This window comes from Callorhinus ursinus, unplaced genomic scaffold, assembly GCF_003265705.2.
Source record: "Callorhinus ursinus isolate GAN/ISIS: 27379988/994484 unplaced genomic scaffold, GSC_fseal_2.0 scaffold17, whole genome shotgun sequence".
NCBI lineage: Eukaryota > Metazoa > Chordata > Mammalia > Carnivora > Otariidae > Callorhinus > Callorhinus ursinus.
In genome coordinates this window covers 36989982-37008987 of record NW_027397079.1, presented here as the reverse complement: position 1 = coordinate 37008987, position 19006 = coordinate 36989982, and the positions used below count along the sequence as shown (strand labels likewise).

Here is a 19006-nt window from a genome sequence, read left to right as displayed (position 1 = left end):
TTTAGTGATCACAAATTCTGGGATATTCTTATTTCTCCTTCTCTTCTGAATGATATCTTTGCTGTATAGAGTATTCTTGGCTGTAAATTATTCCCATTTGGCACTCTGAATATATCATGCCACTCTCTTCTCACTTGCCAAGTTTCTGTTGAGAAATCTCCGGTTAGCCTTATGGGCCTTCCCTTGTAAGTTAAGAATTTCTTTTGTCTTGTTGCTTTTAATACATTTTCTTTATCACTATATTTTGCAAATTTAATTACAATATATCTTGGTGTTGACCTGCTTTTGTTGACTTTAATGGATGTTCTCTGTGCCTCCTGGATCTGGATGTCTGTTTCCTTCCCCAGATTAGGGATGTTTTCAGTTATTATTTCTTCAATAAAATTTTTGCTCTCTTTTCTCTTATAGGTAGCACAGAAAATTGGTAAGAAAGAGAATGTCCACCTAAGTTTCTAAAGATACTAAATTTGAACTGAGTTAATTTTTAGATATATGCACAGCCATATTTTTAATTTTTGTTATTATTTGTAGGTTTGGTATAAGTCTGTAATCTTGATATATTTACCTAAATACATTTCTTTTGACTCAGGTAGAAATACAATATCTGCTTACAGATTACAGTTATAATCATGAGAATCACTTATAATTATTTGAATTAGTAATTAAATTGCCAGAAAATCCTTTTAGCCAAATGGTTTTGTTTTTATTATTTATTTATTTTTTATTTATTTTTAAAAGAGAGAGGGAGAGAGGAAGAAGGAGAAAGACAGCAAGCCTAGGGGAGGGGCAGAGAGAGAAGGAGAGAAAATCTTAAGCAGGCTCCACACCCAGCATGGACCCTGACATGGAGCTTGATCCCAGGACCCAGAGATCATGACCTGAGCCAAAATCAAGATTCGGACGCTTAGCTGACTAAGCCACCCAGGTGACCTGGTTTTAAATTTTTAGGAAAAATTTTTTTAAAAATTCAAGGAAGGATGATGTGTCCTTTTCAGAGACTGGAACACAGAATAGAACATAAGTCAAGTAATCCTTCTGATCATTTAGTAATTTTTTAAAAATATTAATGTACCTTTGACAGGGAAAAAATAAAGTATGAGAAAGGGAAATTATAGTTCCTTTCACTCAACTAAATATTTAAAAAGTGAAAGTAGCAAATAATTGTAGAACATTATAACCAAATAGATTTTCTCCTCTGTTGAAGGATGTTTTAATAGTAGAAAAATGTATTAACCTATCACACTAACATATTTTAAAATATCAATGAATGTGACCAAAAGAACATTTTAGAAAATTACTCATACATTCATACATACATATTCACCAAATATGCACATAATTCTTCCCTTCAGAAGAGAACGGCCTCAATGTGTTTAAATGGATCCAGGGAACAAGGGCAGTACCAACCAAAGCCATATATAACCTAATATCATACTTAATGTTTTACACATTACAGCATTCCATTTTAGGATCAGAATAACACAGGGGTGCCTATTATTTCCATTTTATTCAGTAATTTAAAATATAAAAAAATTAAGAAAAATATTTAAAATGTAGGGTTTAAAATGTAAGACATAGAACAGCTATTATATAGACCATGTTTCTGCTTTGAGTAACTTGGTATATGGTGATGTCATTAACTACCTAATATCCATAATATAGAAGGGAAATTATACTGATTTATTCTCAAACAATAGAAAGAAGAGGGATACTAAAGAAGTAGTACTTAAATCAATTTATTTTCCATTTAGTTTGCATCTATACAATTACTGTTAACAATACCATTGTGAAATAAATGATTTGAGGGACATCCTTATACTAGTAAATCTCTGAAAATTGCAACTTGCTCTTGTCCTTCAGAAAGCCTCTCTAAATTTTAAATGATAATGAAACTTTTTAGAAAGCCTACTTATTACAACAGAATGGGTCAAATGCTAAAAAATAAAAAAAGTGAAACATCAAAAGTAAGCTGGTGCAACTATAACAATATCAGATAAAGTTAAAGAAGCACTTTAAGAGATGAAAGGTACCTTAATGATAATGTGACCAATTTATCAAGATATCCTGAAGATATCACCCTACTAAATCTGTTTGTACTCAAAAACAGAGCTCTAAAATATGTAAGGCCAAAAAATACAGATAAAAGGAGAAAGAAATTATATCACAATAAATTGGGGAGATGTCAACACATCTTTATTAATAGCTGTAAACTTACAGAAGACTGAACATGAGGTTTAAAATGACTTACGCAGAAAACTGTACCTAATGACAAAATTCACATTCTTTGCAAAGTGGAAAATTTACTCACATTGACCATGTGCTATGCAGTGAAGAACGTGTATGTTTTATGATGATGTCACAGATTGGGTTCTTTTGGATGCAGTCTTTGAGAAGATTCCTGTGAAGGCAGTTTATTAGGGTATGCTCTTGTGATGAGCCCCTGTGGAAGGGGAGGGGAGGAAGTGGGAAGGGGGAGAGAGAGACTCTGAGTCTCAACAACATGTGAAGCTAGCATGGCCCATCAATATCTGGAGTTGGGATGAAGGGGGTTCTCACTAAATATGGGCTGTCTTAGAAAATTGTGACTTGGTGTGAGGTGACCCTCTGTAGCTGAGGCAATTCCTAAAGAGGACAGGGAGAAGAGTGTTCTTATAGTTAGGGATACTTCCTTTAATCTGAAAAGGGGACCTGTGCTATATTCTTTCCCTCTTCTTTTCAGCTTAATTATTTTCCATAATTTTATCTTCTGTATCACTTAATCATTCCTCTGCTTCTTCCATCCTAGTGGTCATCACATCCAGTCAGTTTCGAATCTTGGTTATTGCATTTTTCATTTTGGCCTGACTAATTTTTAGGTCTTTTATTTCTGTGGTAAGAGACTCCCTGGTGTCCTCTATGTTTTTCTCAAGCCCGGCTAGTATTCTTATGATTGTCGCTTTAAATTCTGGATCAGATATATTACTTAAATATGCTTTGATTAGATCCCTGGCTGTGACCTTCTCTTGTTTTTTTCTTTGGGGATGAATTCCTCCATCTTGGCTTTTCTCTAGGTCTCTGTCTTCTGTGTGTTAGCAAAGCCTGTTAGGTTTTGGATCCCAGGAGTGATGGCTTTATGAAGAAGATACAGTCCAGGGCCTGGTGCTTCAGGAAGTGTCTCTGGTGTGTGCTTTGTGCACTCTGCTGTTGTGGTTTGGTTGCTCTTTCCCGCATGTCAGTCTTCTGCAGTTTCTCCTTGCCTGAGGGGATATTTGGACCTTGGCCAGAGTGTGGAGCTTTAACTAGGTGTGCTCTTGTTTGCTTTTCAAAAAAGACCTGAGAGATGTTTTGCAGAACTCTGTGGTCAGTAGACATGATGTGTGCAGGGGTTTGTGCTGGTCTTCTTGGGGAGGGGCCCGCTGCTCTGGTTCTCAGGTACATTTGCCTGAGAAAAGCCATACCTGCAGAGCACAGCGTTGTGGTACTTGGTATAACAGCTTAGGCAGTCAGTGTTGGTGGAGCGCTGCTTATGAAGTTAGTTTATGCTGAGGGGCAGGAGAGAGAAATGGTGCCGGCCAGCTCCCTTGTCCCCGGAGAGGGGAGTTCGCACCTGCTGCTCCCAAGGAAGTCCTCCCTGAAGAGCAAACAATCTCCCCTCATGTATCCCAGGCATCCCTCAGATTGTTGCCTTTACCCTGTCTGCGTTGGCCTCCTGCCTGACTGACAGCACAGTGCACCTTGGGCTCTATCCCAGGCAGGTTGGCTGAGTTTTAAAACTCCAAACTTTAGGGACCTGGGCTGGTGTGGACTCACGCTGTTCCTCTGGGGCAGGGTCTCACTGTTCTGGGACTGATGTAGGCTCATCCCAGAAGGGTAGTCACACCAAAGCACAAAGGGGCACAGAATTTGGAGTAAAGTGCAGCAAAGGGCCAGAGTCCAGGATAGGCACCCTCAGCAGTGTCTCTGCACCGATGCTGAGGGGCAGGGAGGGTAATGGTGCACATTGGCTCTTTTGACCCCAGAAAGGCAATGCCGCCTCTCCCAGATGCACCCCAAGAAGGGGGAATGGTCTCTCCTAGTGCATTCCGGGGAACCTCAGATCACGCTGTCTGTCCTCCTTCTATCTGGGCTATCTGCCCTCCTTCTCCACAGGAGCACTGCAGCGCCCTCCAGGCTCCACACTTGCTACACCATTAAATCTAAAACGCCAGTCTTTGAGCCCCACTGGTTGTAAAACCTCCTGAAAATCCTAAAACCTTCTGTAAAACCTCCTGAAAATTTTCCCAGTCAGTGGCTTTGGGGAAGTGCTATCCCCTGTGTGCTCCTCTCTCTGTCTCGGCTCTCCCTGTGACCATGGCTCCCTCTCCTCTGCAGTATCTGCAATCTGTTTCTCCCTTAAACCATGTCTTCACACCTTGTACCTTACACAGTGTGGCTTCTTCTCTCTAGTGCAGTCCTCAGATTGATTTCTTGGGTATTCAGAATGATTTGATAGTTATCCATCTGTGTTCAGGGATGAAGCAAGCCTAGGATCCTCCTACTACTCTGCTATCTTAGCTCCCCACTACCTGTGCTATATTCTTTAATTTTCTATTTATTTGGGCTAGAAATTGGAAAGTAGAAAAAAGATAAATTCAAGTTTCTTCAAAGATTACTCAAATTTCTAAATGTAACCATTTTAAATTAAAATTTCATTATGATAGTAAATTCTAATGACATTCTATTAGTTTAGAAATAGATTTAGACTCCTTGATTTTATTTATATTGAATTACAATTAATTCTGTCATATATTCCAAGATTAAAGAAACATAGTCAACATGCATGTATATATAATTTTGGGACATGTGTGATACCATCTGTTTACATGAATAAGTACTTATATTTAAGAAATTATAGCTTTTGAATTAAGAATTTTAGATTTCTACTAATTACTTTCTCTCTGAATACATTGCTGTAGGTCACATATGCCATCAAAATTGAAAGGGAAACATATACTTTTCATCTTAAAAAACAGTAAGTGACCATTTTTCTTTTCATACACTTCTTTCATTTCTTCAATTTTCACAATTACTACCCTATGTTAAGCCTAAACAAGAGCTTGACTGTTGTATTTATTTAACATGTTATATCTTTGTGATTTAGGACAGATTAAAATTTCAAGTCTTCATCTTGAGATTTAAATCTAATATTGGAGCCTAATTCTAATTTAATGATATAAATATTAATGTATATTAGATAAATTAAGATTATTCTATGTAACTCCTTGAAATATAACCATAAAAACATTAATGAAAGGAGTAATTTTATTTGTACATGTTTAATTTTGTTTGTCTTCATGTCATTTTACATATTTATGTGACTTTAAGCGTTTTACTTGATATTAGACCATTTTTTTCTCATCTTGGTATAATAATTTAATCTCTTAAATTTTGTTTTTTACTTTTGCTCTTTGAGGAAACCAATAATAATCATGTGTTTATATTTCCACCATTTTCTATTCTAAATTTCATCTTTCCCTTAGATAAAACATATAGAAACCAATCAATAAAGTTTGTCTTACACAAATAGAAATACAGTTTTGCCACTAGTAGGTCTTATTTAATAATGGTGTTCATTTTCTTGCTCTATGTATATATTTTTAATTCATTTTTAATAGATAACATTCCATAGTATGTAATATTGATAATGAGGTTAGTTGCAGGAATTATCACTTTAGAATCCTGCAATAAACATCCTTGTATGTCTATCTTATGTAATAGAGATTTGTTTTGTAGGCTTGATATCAAGAAATGGGTTTCTGAATCAGGAAGTATGAATAACAGTAATAATAGCAATAATAATAATAATAACAACAAAAATAACTGACATTTATAGAGCACATACCAATTGCCAGGCATATTTCTTTCTTTCTTGTTTTCTTTCTTGTTTTCTTTCTTGTTTTCTTTCTTTCTTTCTTTCTTTCTTTCTTTCTTTCTTTCTTTCTTTCTTTCTTTCTTTCTTTCTTTCTTTCTTTCTTTCTTTCTTCTTTCTCTCTCTCTCTCCCTCCCTCCCTCCCTCCCTCCCTCCCTCCCTTCCTTCCTTCCTTCCTTCCTTCCTTCCTTCCTTCCTTTTTTTTTTTCTGTTTAGAGAGAAAGAGTGTGCACATGAGTGGGGGGGGCAGGACGGGACAGAGGGAGAAGGAGAGAGAGAATCTTAAGCAGACTCCATGCCTAACCTGAAGCCCAAAGTGAGGCTTGATTTCATGACCCTGTGATCAAGAACTGAACCTAAATCAAGAATTGGTCACTTAATCAACTGAGCCACCCAGGCACTCCTTGTCAGGCATATTTCTAAGCAATTTGCATGTAGTAACTGATTTAATTTTCACAACAACCTTCTTTATTACTCACATTTTGTATTAGGATTTTGAGAGAAATTGCCAGTTTCTGAAATCAGTTTAGATTTTCAAAAGTATGTGAGATGTGCTAAAATATTATATTGCATCTTTGTGTCAATTTTCCCTAAATAACTTGTCCAAACAGTTATCAGCTTTTTGCATTTTCTTGTTTCCTATTTAATATTTATTTTTTCAGAGCAGTTTTAGGTTCACAGCAAAATTGAGTGGAAGGTATAGAGAGTTTCTGTATGCCCCGTGCCCCCACACAGGTAGAGCCTCTCCTGTTATCAACATGCCCCACAAGAATGATACATTTGTTAAAATTGATGATCCTACATTGACACATCATTATCACCCAAAGGGCATATTTTATATTAGTCTCAGGTTTTTTATATTGACTTTTTTCTTTTGATTAAAAATAAAAAAGGAAAATTCTGAGAATCATATAAACAGTTAGGTTCTCACCATGAGTGACACACATGTAAGCATTTTTTAATATATTTTTCTAAATGTGTATATTATAGGTAATAGTGAAATCTCTTATTCCCATGCTCACATGTATTCAGTTCTTTCACTCCCCAGTGCTAATCACAATTATGATACTGACACATACTCTTCTGTCATAATTTTTCTTCATTCATCTGTATGCCTAGAGATTAATAAAAATCATATTTTCAGTATTGCCTTAAATAGACATAAATGGCATAATACTCCTCTATATAATTTATTTATCTTAATATGGTGGACTACTAAAGTGACCCCAGTTCTTTACTTCTCCCTGTATCTTCACTCTTTGCCATGTAACTTTGAGTTCCTATCATCAAGAGGTAGAAAATATACATCTTCCCCAGCCTCCCCACTCCCCAACCCTAGGATCTGAGTTTATTTATGCAAGGCCAACTTCATGGGTACATGATCCTCCAGGGTCCCATGTTAGAAATGCCCTGTATATTGCTGCCATGAGATTCTTAGTACTTCTAAAAAAATAATAACCCTTGTATTTTCATTTCATCACAGGCCCTGCAAATCATGTAGCCCATTCTATGACTATGTGACTTACACACCTTCTTTCCTGCTCTCCATCTTTTTGCTCTGCCATCCCTACCAGTATATGCTTGCACCAATTTCCTGGAAGATGGAGACAGGTGGAGCACAGCCAAGGTGCTCTAATCATCCCTAGATCAGCCAACATTCAGCTGAATGAATGAATCATTTAACATTCAGCTGAATGAATGATTGAATCCCAGACCATTGAGAAAGCCTGGCTACCATTAGCAGAACTACTGCTGCTACTCACTCATGACCCAGAAGTGTGAGCAGTAGATATTTATCATGTTATTGAATGTGGTTCTGGTTTTGGGGTTGTGCTTTTTGTGCAACATTTTGTATAATACTATTTTTTGAGATTCATTCATATTTATGTGTGCAAAATAAGTTCATATATTTTAAATACATATGTAACTATCAAATAAGTATATCTTATTTATTATTTATTCACCCATATTTATAGCAAGAAAAAGTGTATTGTGGATATCCTGGGCACCAGTGAAATTGATGGGTTATAAATGATGCTATTCTCAGGAGTGCTATATGCTACCCATTTTTACTTGAGGGTTTATACCAATTTTCACTCACACCAATCATTCAAAAACATTTCTTTTCTCTATATTCTCAACAAAATTAGTATCTTCACTTATTTATTTTCATTAATTAACAGATAAGAAATGGTATTGTATTCTGTTTTAATATGTGCTAATGCTTTATTCTGCTTTATTTTTTAAAGATTTTATTTATTTATTTATTTATTTATTTATTTATTTGAGAGAGAGAGAGAGAGGGAGAAAGCACAAGCAGGGGGAGTGGCAAAGGGAGAGGGAGAAGCAGGCTCCTCTCTGAGCAGGGAACCAATGTGATCTCAATCCCAGGACCCTGGGATCATGACCTGAGTGGAAGGCAGCCACTTAACCAACTGACCTACCCAGATGCCCCTTTATTCTGCTTTAAATAATGCTTTCAATATGTTTTAATTGTTTAAGAGTAATCTTTTCAAATGTTCACTGACTATTCTAATTGAATTTCTTCCCCTATGTTTTGTTTTTTCTTTGGGTTTTTAGTTTTAATCATTTGTTTTGAGTTACTTTCAATCCATGGCTTTTCTTTTTAAATTTTTTCTCTATGATCAGATTGTGGGAATTTTTGTTTATTGTAGATGTTAACCTTTTATCTGTTCTAGATGTTGCACATATGCTCCCCAGCCTATTGGTTTCCCCCTCATGTTTGTGGGATTCATTGCTATAAAAATGAAATTTTCATGTAATCATTTTATTCATTATTTTTGTAGGTTTTCAGATTTTTCTCTTGTGTCTCTCATGTTCTGAACTTATATCATAATATTCCTATAGTATTAAAATTTATTTTATATTTAAGATATAAATCTGAGGCATTCATTATTTTACAACTATATTGCATTTTCCAAGTTTTATCACTTTTTTTATTTGCAAATTTATGCTGACTCAGGTATTGTTTATTTAGTATACTTTCACATCGTTTTCTTCTTCAGTTAGAATATGCAGATGACATGTTTTCTGGATCTGTGCATATTTGCAAATGTCCCTTTTGTTCTCATAATTGAATAACATCTTGACAGTGTGTAGAATTTGTGAGTCCTATTCCTTTGCTATTAATTTTTATAACATGATATCATTCATCTTACATCACGTTTCCAGTATGTTTTGTGTACATGTGAGTACACATGTATGTATGTGTGGTGTAACATTAATCCTCCCTGACATATGATAAATCCCTGAATTTTTCATTTTAGTTTTAAATCTCTACACATTTTTAAAAATTTTATGAAAATCCATGGTTTCATCTTGGGTCTTATGAATCTGCCCTCTATAGTATAGTTTTTCCTTCAACTATTTTCAAATCTTTATTTTAGCTGTGTTTTTTACTAGCAAAATATGTTCTCTTTATTGACTAGGACTCTATTTCTATTCTTAGCAAACAAATTCTCTTTGACACATTTATTGAATTATTTATTTTCATCTGTCATCATTTTAGTTCCAGAGTGTCTTTTTCTTTTCTTGAAAAGATCTGCTCTGAAAGCTTATTAGCTTTTTTAACTTTTCTTGAAATAATGATTATTTTCTTTAACCAATTTCCTCATTCAACTTCATTAGGAACTTCTTTTAAGTTTGCCTTCCACCCTTTTGTTGTTCATTTTCCTTACATTGGATGCTGTTTTCCATTGAGTGGTCATGTGTATTTCTATTAATTCACTGATTAAGGCAGACTTTTTTGTTATTTTGTGTAGAAGCAAAAGTATACTTTTGAAGACCCAGGATGAATGAACTTGCAAACTAAAGTTTTATCCTTTTAATTATGCTTTTTAATTATGCTATTTAATTATGCTTGTGAGCAATCTGTTGAATTTTCTTCTCCTGCCTCTAGATTCCCATTTCCACTACCTCCATTGACATGCTTAATTATTTAAAACGTGGCTCTGCCCTTGGGCCAGAATTCATGTTCCAGGTACTTGCACCTAAAGCAACCCATGTCATCTGGCGTTGCCCTTGAATATATGTGGACTCTGAGCTGATAAATATCAGTGTTTTGTTTTGTTTTGTGTTTTTTTCTGGGAAGCTCTCTAGTTTTGTTATTTGAATTGAGGAAAAGGAAGACCTGTCTGGAATGAGAAGATGAAGCAGGTCTGGAAAGAAAAGTAATGGTGAATGTGCATACTCTGTGAGTGCTCTAGTCCCTCTTTGATTGTGGCCTTGAACTGTCCCTTGGTGTTTGGAATCCTTGAGAAACCCCAGTCTGTTGGCAATAAATCCTGGGGTCAGATTTTTCCATAACAATCACTATCTTCTCTGTAAGAAGATCATGCTTCGGTACCATTTATATGAGGCTTGCCTGAGGATTCATGTAGCTTATGAAATGTGAGCAAAGCACTAATCTGCTCCTAAACAAAGGCTTTAGGAACTATTGTATGCTTCTACAATTTCTTTTCTCCTTCTGCTACAAGAAAGGCATGTTCCATGGGGTAGGAGGTAAGTCTTCTTCCAGGTTCCAGAATGGAGCTGAACCTGCAATAAACTTGCAAAGAACATTCATTGTTGTTTTGAGGCATTGAGAATTTGGGGGTTGTTCTGACCACAGTATAATTTCATGAAAACTAATGGAAAAAGCATATACTTTTTGTTTCTTATCAATCCATGGCTACTTGTTAGCAAATATTAACAAATTAGTAAATATTTATGCCATGAGATTTACTGATTGTTGAATCTAAAAGAAAATTTTGCCATGGGAATCCAGAAGTCCTGGTTTCTAGTATACATAAGTCTATGTCATTATGGTGTCCCTACTGCTATAGATTATATTGCTTAGTATTTTTTCTTAAACAAAATATGCTATCAGAAGTCAAATGAGATAATGGAGAGATGAGCCCATTTAATTTTTGGATATTTGAGCTTGTAAAATTGAAAATAAATTATTTAATATCAGGATTCTATTTTTGTTAATGTTACTATTACAATGAAGTGTCATTACTTTGGTTGAATTAGGTCATTTTTAGACCCTCATTTCCTGGTGTATGCATACAACAAATCAGGAACATTGTATCCAGATTCTTCACTTATAAAGGTAAGTTTTCCTTTATGCTCTGTAGATTTACTTTTTTTTATTTCATCAAGGTGCCATTGGCAGAAGAAAAATAATGCTTTCTATCCCACAGAATTATTGGGCAAGCAGTCAGAAGCCCAAATATAATGTGTCAATTACTATGAAGGCAGATTGAACAGGACAACTGCTTTTCAAATTTGGAACTCAGGAACCTCCTATCCTAAAAAGGTCTTTTAAACCATCAGAAGTATTAGTAGGGGTCTGAGAGAGAAAGAAAGTGGGTTAAGGAGCTAAGAATAAGAAGCCCCTAAATACAGATTCATTTTAATTGAGATGTCATAGGACCTGAGCTGTGGAGGAAGTGGTGGAAATTATTTTGTGGAAAGACCTTATAGAAAGAACTGCCTTATAGAAAGGAAAGTGAGGATGCAAAAGTATATTGGGTACAGAATCTGAATATGTTCACATGTGAAACATAGGAGTTTGCATTGTATCCCAAAATGCAGATAGGAGTCAAGAACTTTTTTAAAAAGATTTTTTATTTATTTATTTGAGAGAGAGAGAGAGAGATCATGAGCAGGGGGGAAGGGTAGAGGGAGAAGCAGACTCCCTGCTGAGCAGGGAGCATGATGAGGGAGGGACTCCATCCCAGGAATTTGGGATCATGACCTGAACCAAATGCAGACGCTTAACTGACTGAACCACCTAGGCATCCAGGAGTCAAGAAATTTTTAAGTGTGTAAGAAAGTTGACTTTAGTCTATGAGATATTTATTTTGTGAGAAGAGATTGGAAAGAACTAAATGCAAGTGAAGGGTCAGATTCTATTGCTGTATTGCAATTGAGAGATAATGAAATTAAAAATAAAGTAACTAGTACAACATTGTCTTTGTCAGCATCTGCAAGTAGAAAGCAGAACAAAATACATGACACCTGTTTGGAGACATTTGACAATAGGCAGGTCAGAATTTTTTTTTCCTCTGAGAGAAAAGAAAGCCCAGAAGGTGAGTCACATTTAACTTGGCCCTTCTGACTGAGGATAACGTCTTAACCATAGCATAGGGAGATTGGAACCAAATGGAACTTGAAGAGTTTGCAGTTCAGAGCTGCTGAAGCAGCTGGAACTGGCCTAACACAGGACTGGTGAAGAGAGGCCATCAGATGTATGATTTTTTTGCAGGGAGGGGAGCTGTCCTTATACCCTTGACTAAATATTAGGCTGCCTGTGTGCTGGCTAAGACTCTACTGAAGAGCAGAGTAAAATGGAGGTAATACTGTCAAATAGTGTTGGGAGATGTTGGATTTTCAGCCTGGGCAGAGTAGAGTGACTTTGCTAAAACCCCAGACATTCAGCTGAGACCAGAAAGGCTAATCCTTAGGAGGAAGAATCAAGCTCTAAGGTAGGAGATACTCTTATCACCTCTGTTCCTTACCCCAAGGCCTAACTAAAACTCAGCAACAAGAGGATTAAGGAAGGTTGCCATTAAATTAATTGCCTTCCAATACAAAATGCAATACTCTGTAAAGGGTTAAAACATAGTAGAGGAAGGAAAAAATGCAGATAAGGGTAAAATCAATGAGAGAGAAAAAGGAAAAAAAAATAGAAAAAAATTAAAGCCCAGAATTTAGTTCTTTAAAAGGACGAATAACTTTAATAACCCCTAGTAAGACTGATCTAGGACAAAAACAATTTCCATCAATCTTAGGGGTGAAGGGAGATATGATTAGTCATACAGAAGATAAAATGATATTTTGAAGTATTATGAAAACTTTATGTCAACCGATTTGGTAATTTAGATGAAATGGACAACTTCCCTGAAAAGGGCAACTTACCAAAATTGAGGGGAGAAGTAATAGAAAATCTTAATCACTTGAAATCTATTTAAAAAATTGAATTTCTAAACAACTACATTCCCATACAAGGTTTAGATATTTTCACACTTTACCTATTGAGAGATATTATGGTTGTTTCCAATTTAGCTATTAAAAATAATGTTTCTATAAACATTCATATTTATTTATTTTTAAATTTTTATTTGAATTCACTTTAGTTAACATATACTATATTACTAGTTTCAGGAGTAGAATTTAGTGATTCATCAGTTGCATATAATTGCTGGACTCATCACATCAAGTGCCCTCCTTAGTGCCCATCACCCGGTTACCCCATGCCCCACCGACTTCTCCTCCAGCAACACTGTTTGTTTATTTCATATTTATTTATTTATTTATTAATTATTTATTTATTTATTAAATATTTTGTTTATTTATTTGACAGAGAGAGACACAGCGAGAGAGGGAACACAAGCAGGGGGAGTGGGAGAGGGAGAAGCAGGCTTCCCGCGGAGCAGGGAGCCCGATGCCGGGCTCAATCCCAGGACCCTCGGACCATGACCTGAGCCAAAGGCAGATGCTTAATGACTGAGCCACCCGGGAGCCCTGTTTGTTTAATTACTAAACTTTTTCTGAGTAGCTCTACCATTTTACATTTCCACTGCCAATGTATGAGAAATAAAGAGTGCATCTATGCCACGACTTGGTATTATCACAATTTTTTTTTTTTATTTTTAGCCATTGTGATAGATGTATAGTGATTTTCTTATTTAATTTTGATTTGCATTTTCCTAATGACCTGTGATGTTGAACATATTTTCATGTGCTTGTCATTTTCTGTGAAATGTCTTTTAATATCTTTTACCCATTTTCTAATTGGTTTTTTACTGTTGATTTTTGACCAATTTATGTGTCAAAATACAAGTCCTTTGCCAGGTATGTGATTTGCCAATATTTATTTCCAGTCTGTAATTTATCTTTTCATCCTCTTCATAAGGAATCTCATTGATCAGAAGTTTTTAATTTTGATGAGGGTTAATTTATCAACTTTCCCTTTTATGTATGGTGAGATTGAATTTAAGAACTCCATATATCAAACCTAAGAACTCCATATATCTTTAGTTCTTAGAGATTCTGTTTTTTTCCTAAAATTTTTATAGTTTTATTTATATTTAATTTATGTTCACTTTCATATAGCTTTTTATAGGGTGTGTGATTTGAATCCAGTTTCATTTTTTTGACTGAGGATATGTATTTGTTTCAATATCACCAATAGAAAAGGCTATTCTGCATTAAACTGCTCTTGCATCTTTGTCAGAAAGTCAGTGGGACATATTTTTGTGGATATATTTCTGGGTTCTTCATTCTGTTCAATTATTTTATGTGTCTATAATTCTGCCACTATCATGCTGTCTTCTTTAGTTTACCTGCGTATTAAACTTTATGTAAACTATAGTGATTCCTCCCACTTTATTCTTATTTTTCAAGATTTTTAGACTATTCTAGATATTTTGCTTTTTCATATAAATTTTAGACTAAACTTCTCTATGTATACAAACAAACTTGCTAGGGTCATGATAGACATTATGTCAAACCTATACATCGGTTTGGGGACAACTGACATCTTCACTATATTGAATCTTCTAATCCATGAATTCAGTGAGTCTCTCCATTTGTTTGGTCTTTATGTGCCTTTTATTAGCATTTTGTAATTTTAGTGTTTGGATTCTGTACATATTTTTTTAGGCTTATACCAAAGTATTTCATTTTCTTTGAAGCAATTGTAAATGGTATTGTATTTTAATTTCAGTTTTTATATGCTTGATATTACCTAGAAATGCATTTTGTTTTAATCTCATGTCCTACAAACTTGCTGAATACATATTAATTCTATGATGATTTTTTGTTTTCTTTTTTTTGGTAGAGTCTTTGAGATTTTCTACATAGACTTGTCATTTACAGATATGAACACTTTTCTTTTTTTAATTTTCATTCTGTGTGCTTTTATTCTCTGCTTTGCCTGTCTGTGCTTGCTATAATTTCCAGTACTGTGTTGAATCACAGGAGTGAGGGCAACACCCTCATTTGTTCCCAATCTTAAGGATAAATTATTTACTCTTTTACCATTTAGGATAATGTTAGTTGTAGGGTTGTTTTTAAACATACTCTTTATAAAGTTGAGGACATTCTCCATTTCTAGTTTGCTACGATTTTTTTTTTACATCAAAGTGTGTGTGTTTCATTTTAGCAAATGATTTTTCTGCCTCAGTTGATAAGATCACATAAATATTTTTCAGCCTGTTGATATGACAGATGACAGATTGCACTGACTGACGTCCAAATATTGAAAACGGTATTGCATATTTAGAAAAGCTACAACTTGGTCCTGCTATATAATCCTTTTTATTCATGACTGGGCTTATTTACTAACAATTTCTTGGTTTTGTTGTTGCTGTCAAAGTTTGTGAGAAATATTGTTCTGTGGCCTTGTTTTTTTTTGTACTGACTGTCTAGTTTTTGTATTAGGCTAGTAAATTAAATTGGGAAGTATTCTATTCTATTTTCTGGAAGAAGTTGTGTGAAGTACGCAGTAATTCTTAAGATATTTGGTAAAATTCTTCCGTGAAGTCACTGGGGATTTATGTGTGTGGGAGAGAGGAGATTTCTAATTACCAGTTAGTTTATTTAATAGTTAGAGGAATATCTTGTTTATCTGTTTCATATGTATTGTTTGTGGTTTTTAAGGAATTGGTTCATTCCATCTCAGGTGTGGAATTTACAGGTGTAATTTTGTCACGGTCCTTATTATCCTTTTAATGACTACAGGAATGTTTCGTTTCTGACATCAATGATTGCTGTCTTCTCTCTTCTTAACTTTGTCAGTCCTGCTAGAGATTTTTCAATTTATTGAATTTATCAAAGAACCAACTTTTTCTTTCTTTTCCATACTGATGTCTTATTTTTAATGTCATAGCATTTGGCCCTTAGGTTTATTATTTTTTCCCTTATACCTTACTTTGGGTTTATTTTCCCATTCTTTTTTGTTTTTAAGATTTTATTTATTTATTTGACAGAGAGAGAAAGAGAGAGCACAAATAGGCAGAGAGGCAGGCAGAGGGAGAGGGAGAAATAGGCTCTCCACTGAGCGGGAGTCAGACGTGGGGCTCGATCCCAGGACTCTGGGATCATGACCTGAGCCGAAGGCAGCTGCTTAACTGACTGAGCCACCCAGGTGTCCCTCCCATTCTTTTCTATCTGTTGAGGGAAACACTTATATTATCAACCTGTGACCTTTCCTCTTTTCTATTGTAAACATTTTAGTGCTAAAATTCCTTGCTCAGTACAGCTTGAGCTGCAGCCTAAAACAATATGTTGTATTTTCATTTTAATACAGTTATATGTACTTTTAAAATTTCCTTTGAGGCTTCTTGCTTGGCCCATGAATTTTTAAAAAGTGTGTTGTTCAATTTCCAAGTGTTTGGAGATTTTTCCTGTTGTCTGCTGATTCCTAGTTTCATTATGATTTCATTATGGTTAGCAAATACACTCTATATGATTTTAGTTTTTTTAAATTGGTGAAGGTTTGCTTTATGATCCAGTATATTGTATGTGTTGATTAATGCTCTTGGATAGTTGAAAAATATGTGTATTCTGCTGATGGATTAGAGTCTTCCATAAATGTCATGTAGATCATATTGAGTGATGCAGTTGTCCAATTCTGTATTTTTACTGATTTTCTGTCTACTACTATCAATAACTAAATAGAGTGTACAGAATTCATAATTTATTATTGTGTTTTTCTGTCTTTCTCTTTTAGCTGTATCAGTGTTTGCTTCACATATTTTGAAGCTTTGTTGTTTGATGCTTATACGTTTAAGATTGTCATGTCTTCTTGAAGGATTGATGCTTTCATGAATATATAGTGAGTCTCTTTGTGCCTAGTAGATTTCTTTGCTAGTAAGTCCACTTTATCTGATATTAATAAAACCATTCTGCTTTATTTTTATGAATATTTTCATGATATCTATCTTCCATCCTTTTAATTTCAATCTACATATGTTATTATGTTTGAAGTAAGTTTCCTATAAAGAATAGTTGGGCCATGGTGGTTTCTTTTCTCCCATCTATCCGAGCACTTAGTATTTTCTTTGGTGTTTTTAGACTTTTACATTTAAAGTAATTATTTATATGTTAGGGATTTTGTTTGCCATAATATACATATATATTTCTTTTTTTTCCCCTGTGTTTTTCATTCCATTGTTCCTCTCTTATTGCCTTTTTCTGTGTTACTTGAACATTTTTAGAATTGCATCCTGATTTATTTATAGTGTTTTAAAGTATTTTCCTTATCATAGTTTTCTTAACATTTGCTCTAGATATTGCAATATACATATATAAATTATAATAGCTGTACTATTGTGGACTTTTAACTAGTTCAAGTGAAATATTAAAAATTATTTCTATGTAGGTTCATTTATCCTCTGCATTTTAAAATATAATTGCCATGTCTTAAGCATCACATGATATTGTATGATTTTCTTTCAACTACTAAATATGATTTTAAACTCATTTTGGAAAAGATAGTCCATTATATTTACCACTGTTTTTACCCATTCTTTTTTCCCAAATCCTTGATAGTCCATATCTTCTTGTGATATTAGTTTTCAATTTTGGAATTTCTTTCTGATATTCTTTAGGGATAAGTATACTAGTGATAAAATCTGGTTTTCTTTTGTCTGAAAAAGTCTCTCTTTTTCCTCCATTTTCAATGGATAAATTTGCCAGATATAGAGTTTATGTTTGACTATACTATTCTTTCAACACTTGAAAATTGCTGTGGCATTTCTTTCTAACCTTCATTACTTCTGATGTGAAATCTGCTGTCATTCAAATTGGTGTTCCTCTATAGGTTATGTAGCACTGTTCTCTGGATACTTTGAAGATATTTTTTATTGTTTTTGATAATTGTTAATTATGATTTTTGTTGTTGTGGGTTACTTTGGGTCCATTCCCTTAGCATTTCACTAAGCTCATGGAATCCAAATGTTTATGCCATTCATTGATTTGTGAAATTTTCAGCCATATTTCTTTTTCTTAATTTTTATTTATATTTTATTTTATGTGATAAAAACACTTAGCATGAGTTCCACTCTCTTAACCAATCTTACATATACATTACATTATTATTGACTATAAGTATGAAGTTTTATAGAAGATGCTAGAAATTATTCATCTTGCTTGACTGAAACTTTATACTCATTGGTTAGTAACTATCCATTTTCCCCCTTCTCCCAGCCCCTGGAAAGTACCATTCCAGTCTTTGGAGGTATGAATTTGAATATTTTAAATATTTCATATAAAAGGAATCATGCAATATTTGTTTTCCTATAACTGGTTTATTTCACTTAACAAAATGTCCTCAAGGTTCATACATTGTTGTCACATATGCAGAATATACTTCTTTTTTAAGGCTGAATAGTATTCCATTGAATGTATATACCACATTTCTTTATCTACCTATCTATTGGTGGATAATTAGGTGGTTTCCACATCTTATCTGTTTTGGATAGTGCTGCTACTCCTGAAAACAGGAATACCAATATCTCCTCATGATCCCGATTTCAGTTCTTTTGAGTAACTACACAGAAGTGACATCACTAGATCATATGGTAATTCTACTTTTAGTTTTTAGAGGAAACCCCACTCAGTTTTCTATAGTAACTGCATCATATTGTACTCCCACTAACAGTGTACAACAATTCCAATTTCTCTACGTCTTTGCCAATGCTTACCTTTTTTTAATATGATAACAGCCATCCTAACAGGTGTGAGGTGATACCTCATTGTGGTATTGACTTGTATTTCCCTAAGGACTAGTGACATCGGGAATATTTCATATACCTGTTGGCCATTTGTATGTCTTCTTTGGGAAAATTCTATTCAACCATTTTAACAATGTTATGTTTTCCAATCCATGGACACAGAATGTTTTTCCGTTTGTTCATGTCTTGTTTAATTTCTTTCATCCATGCTTTGTAGTTTTCAGAATACAAGTCTTTAACATCCTTGGTTAAATTTATTCCTAGGTATTTTATTGGTTTGTGTGTGTGTGTGTGTGTGTGTGTGTGTGTGTGAGAGCACACATGTGCACAATTGCAAATGGAGTTGTTTTCTTAATTTCCCTTTTATAGTTAT

At 34.4% G+C, this 19006-nt stretch overlaps 1 protein-coding gene across 3 annotated transcripts in view; it reads left to right on the top strand.

Annotated features, from left to right (window-relative positions):
• LOC112834772 (A disintegrin and metallopeptidase domain 3-like) overlaps nt 1–19006 on the top strand; it is a 166961-nt gene that overhangs the window by 9230 nt on the left and 138725 nt on the right. For all 3 annotated transcript variants that reach the window (XM_025886247.2, XM_073902517.1, XM_025886246.2), the window contains exons 3-4: nt 4935–4990; nt 10922–11000. In XM_025886247.2, coding sequence (XP_025742032.2) covers nt 4935–4990; nt 10922–11000 — 135 coding nt within the window. The remainder of the gene's footprint in view (nt 1–4934; nt 4991–10921; nt 11001–19006) is intronic.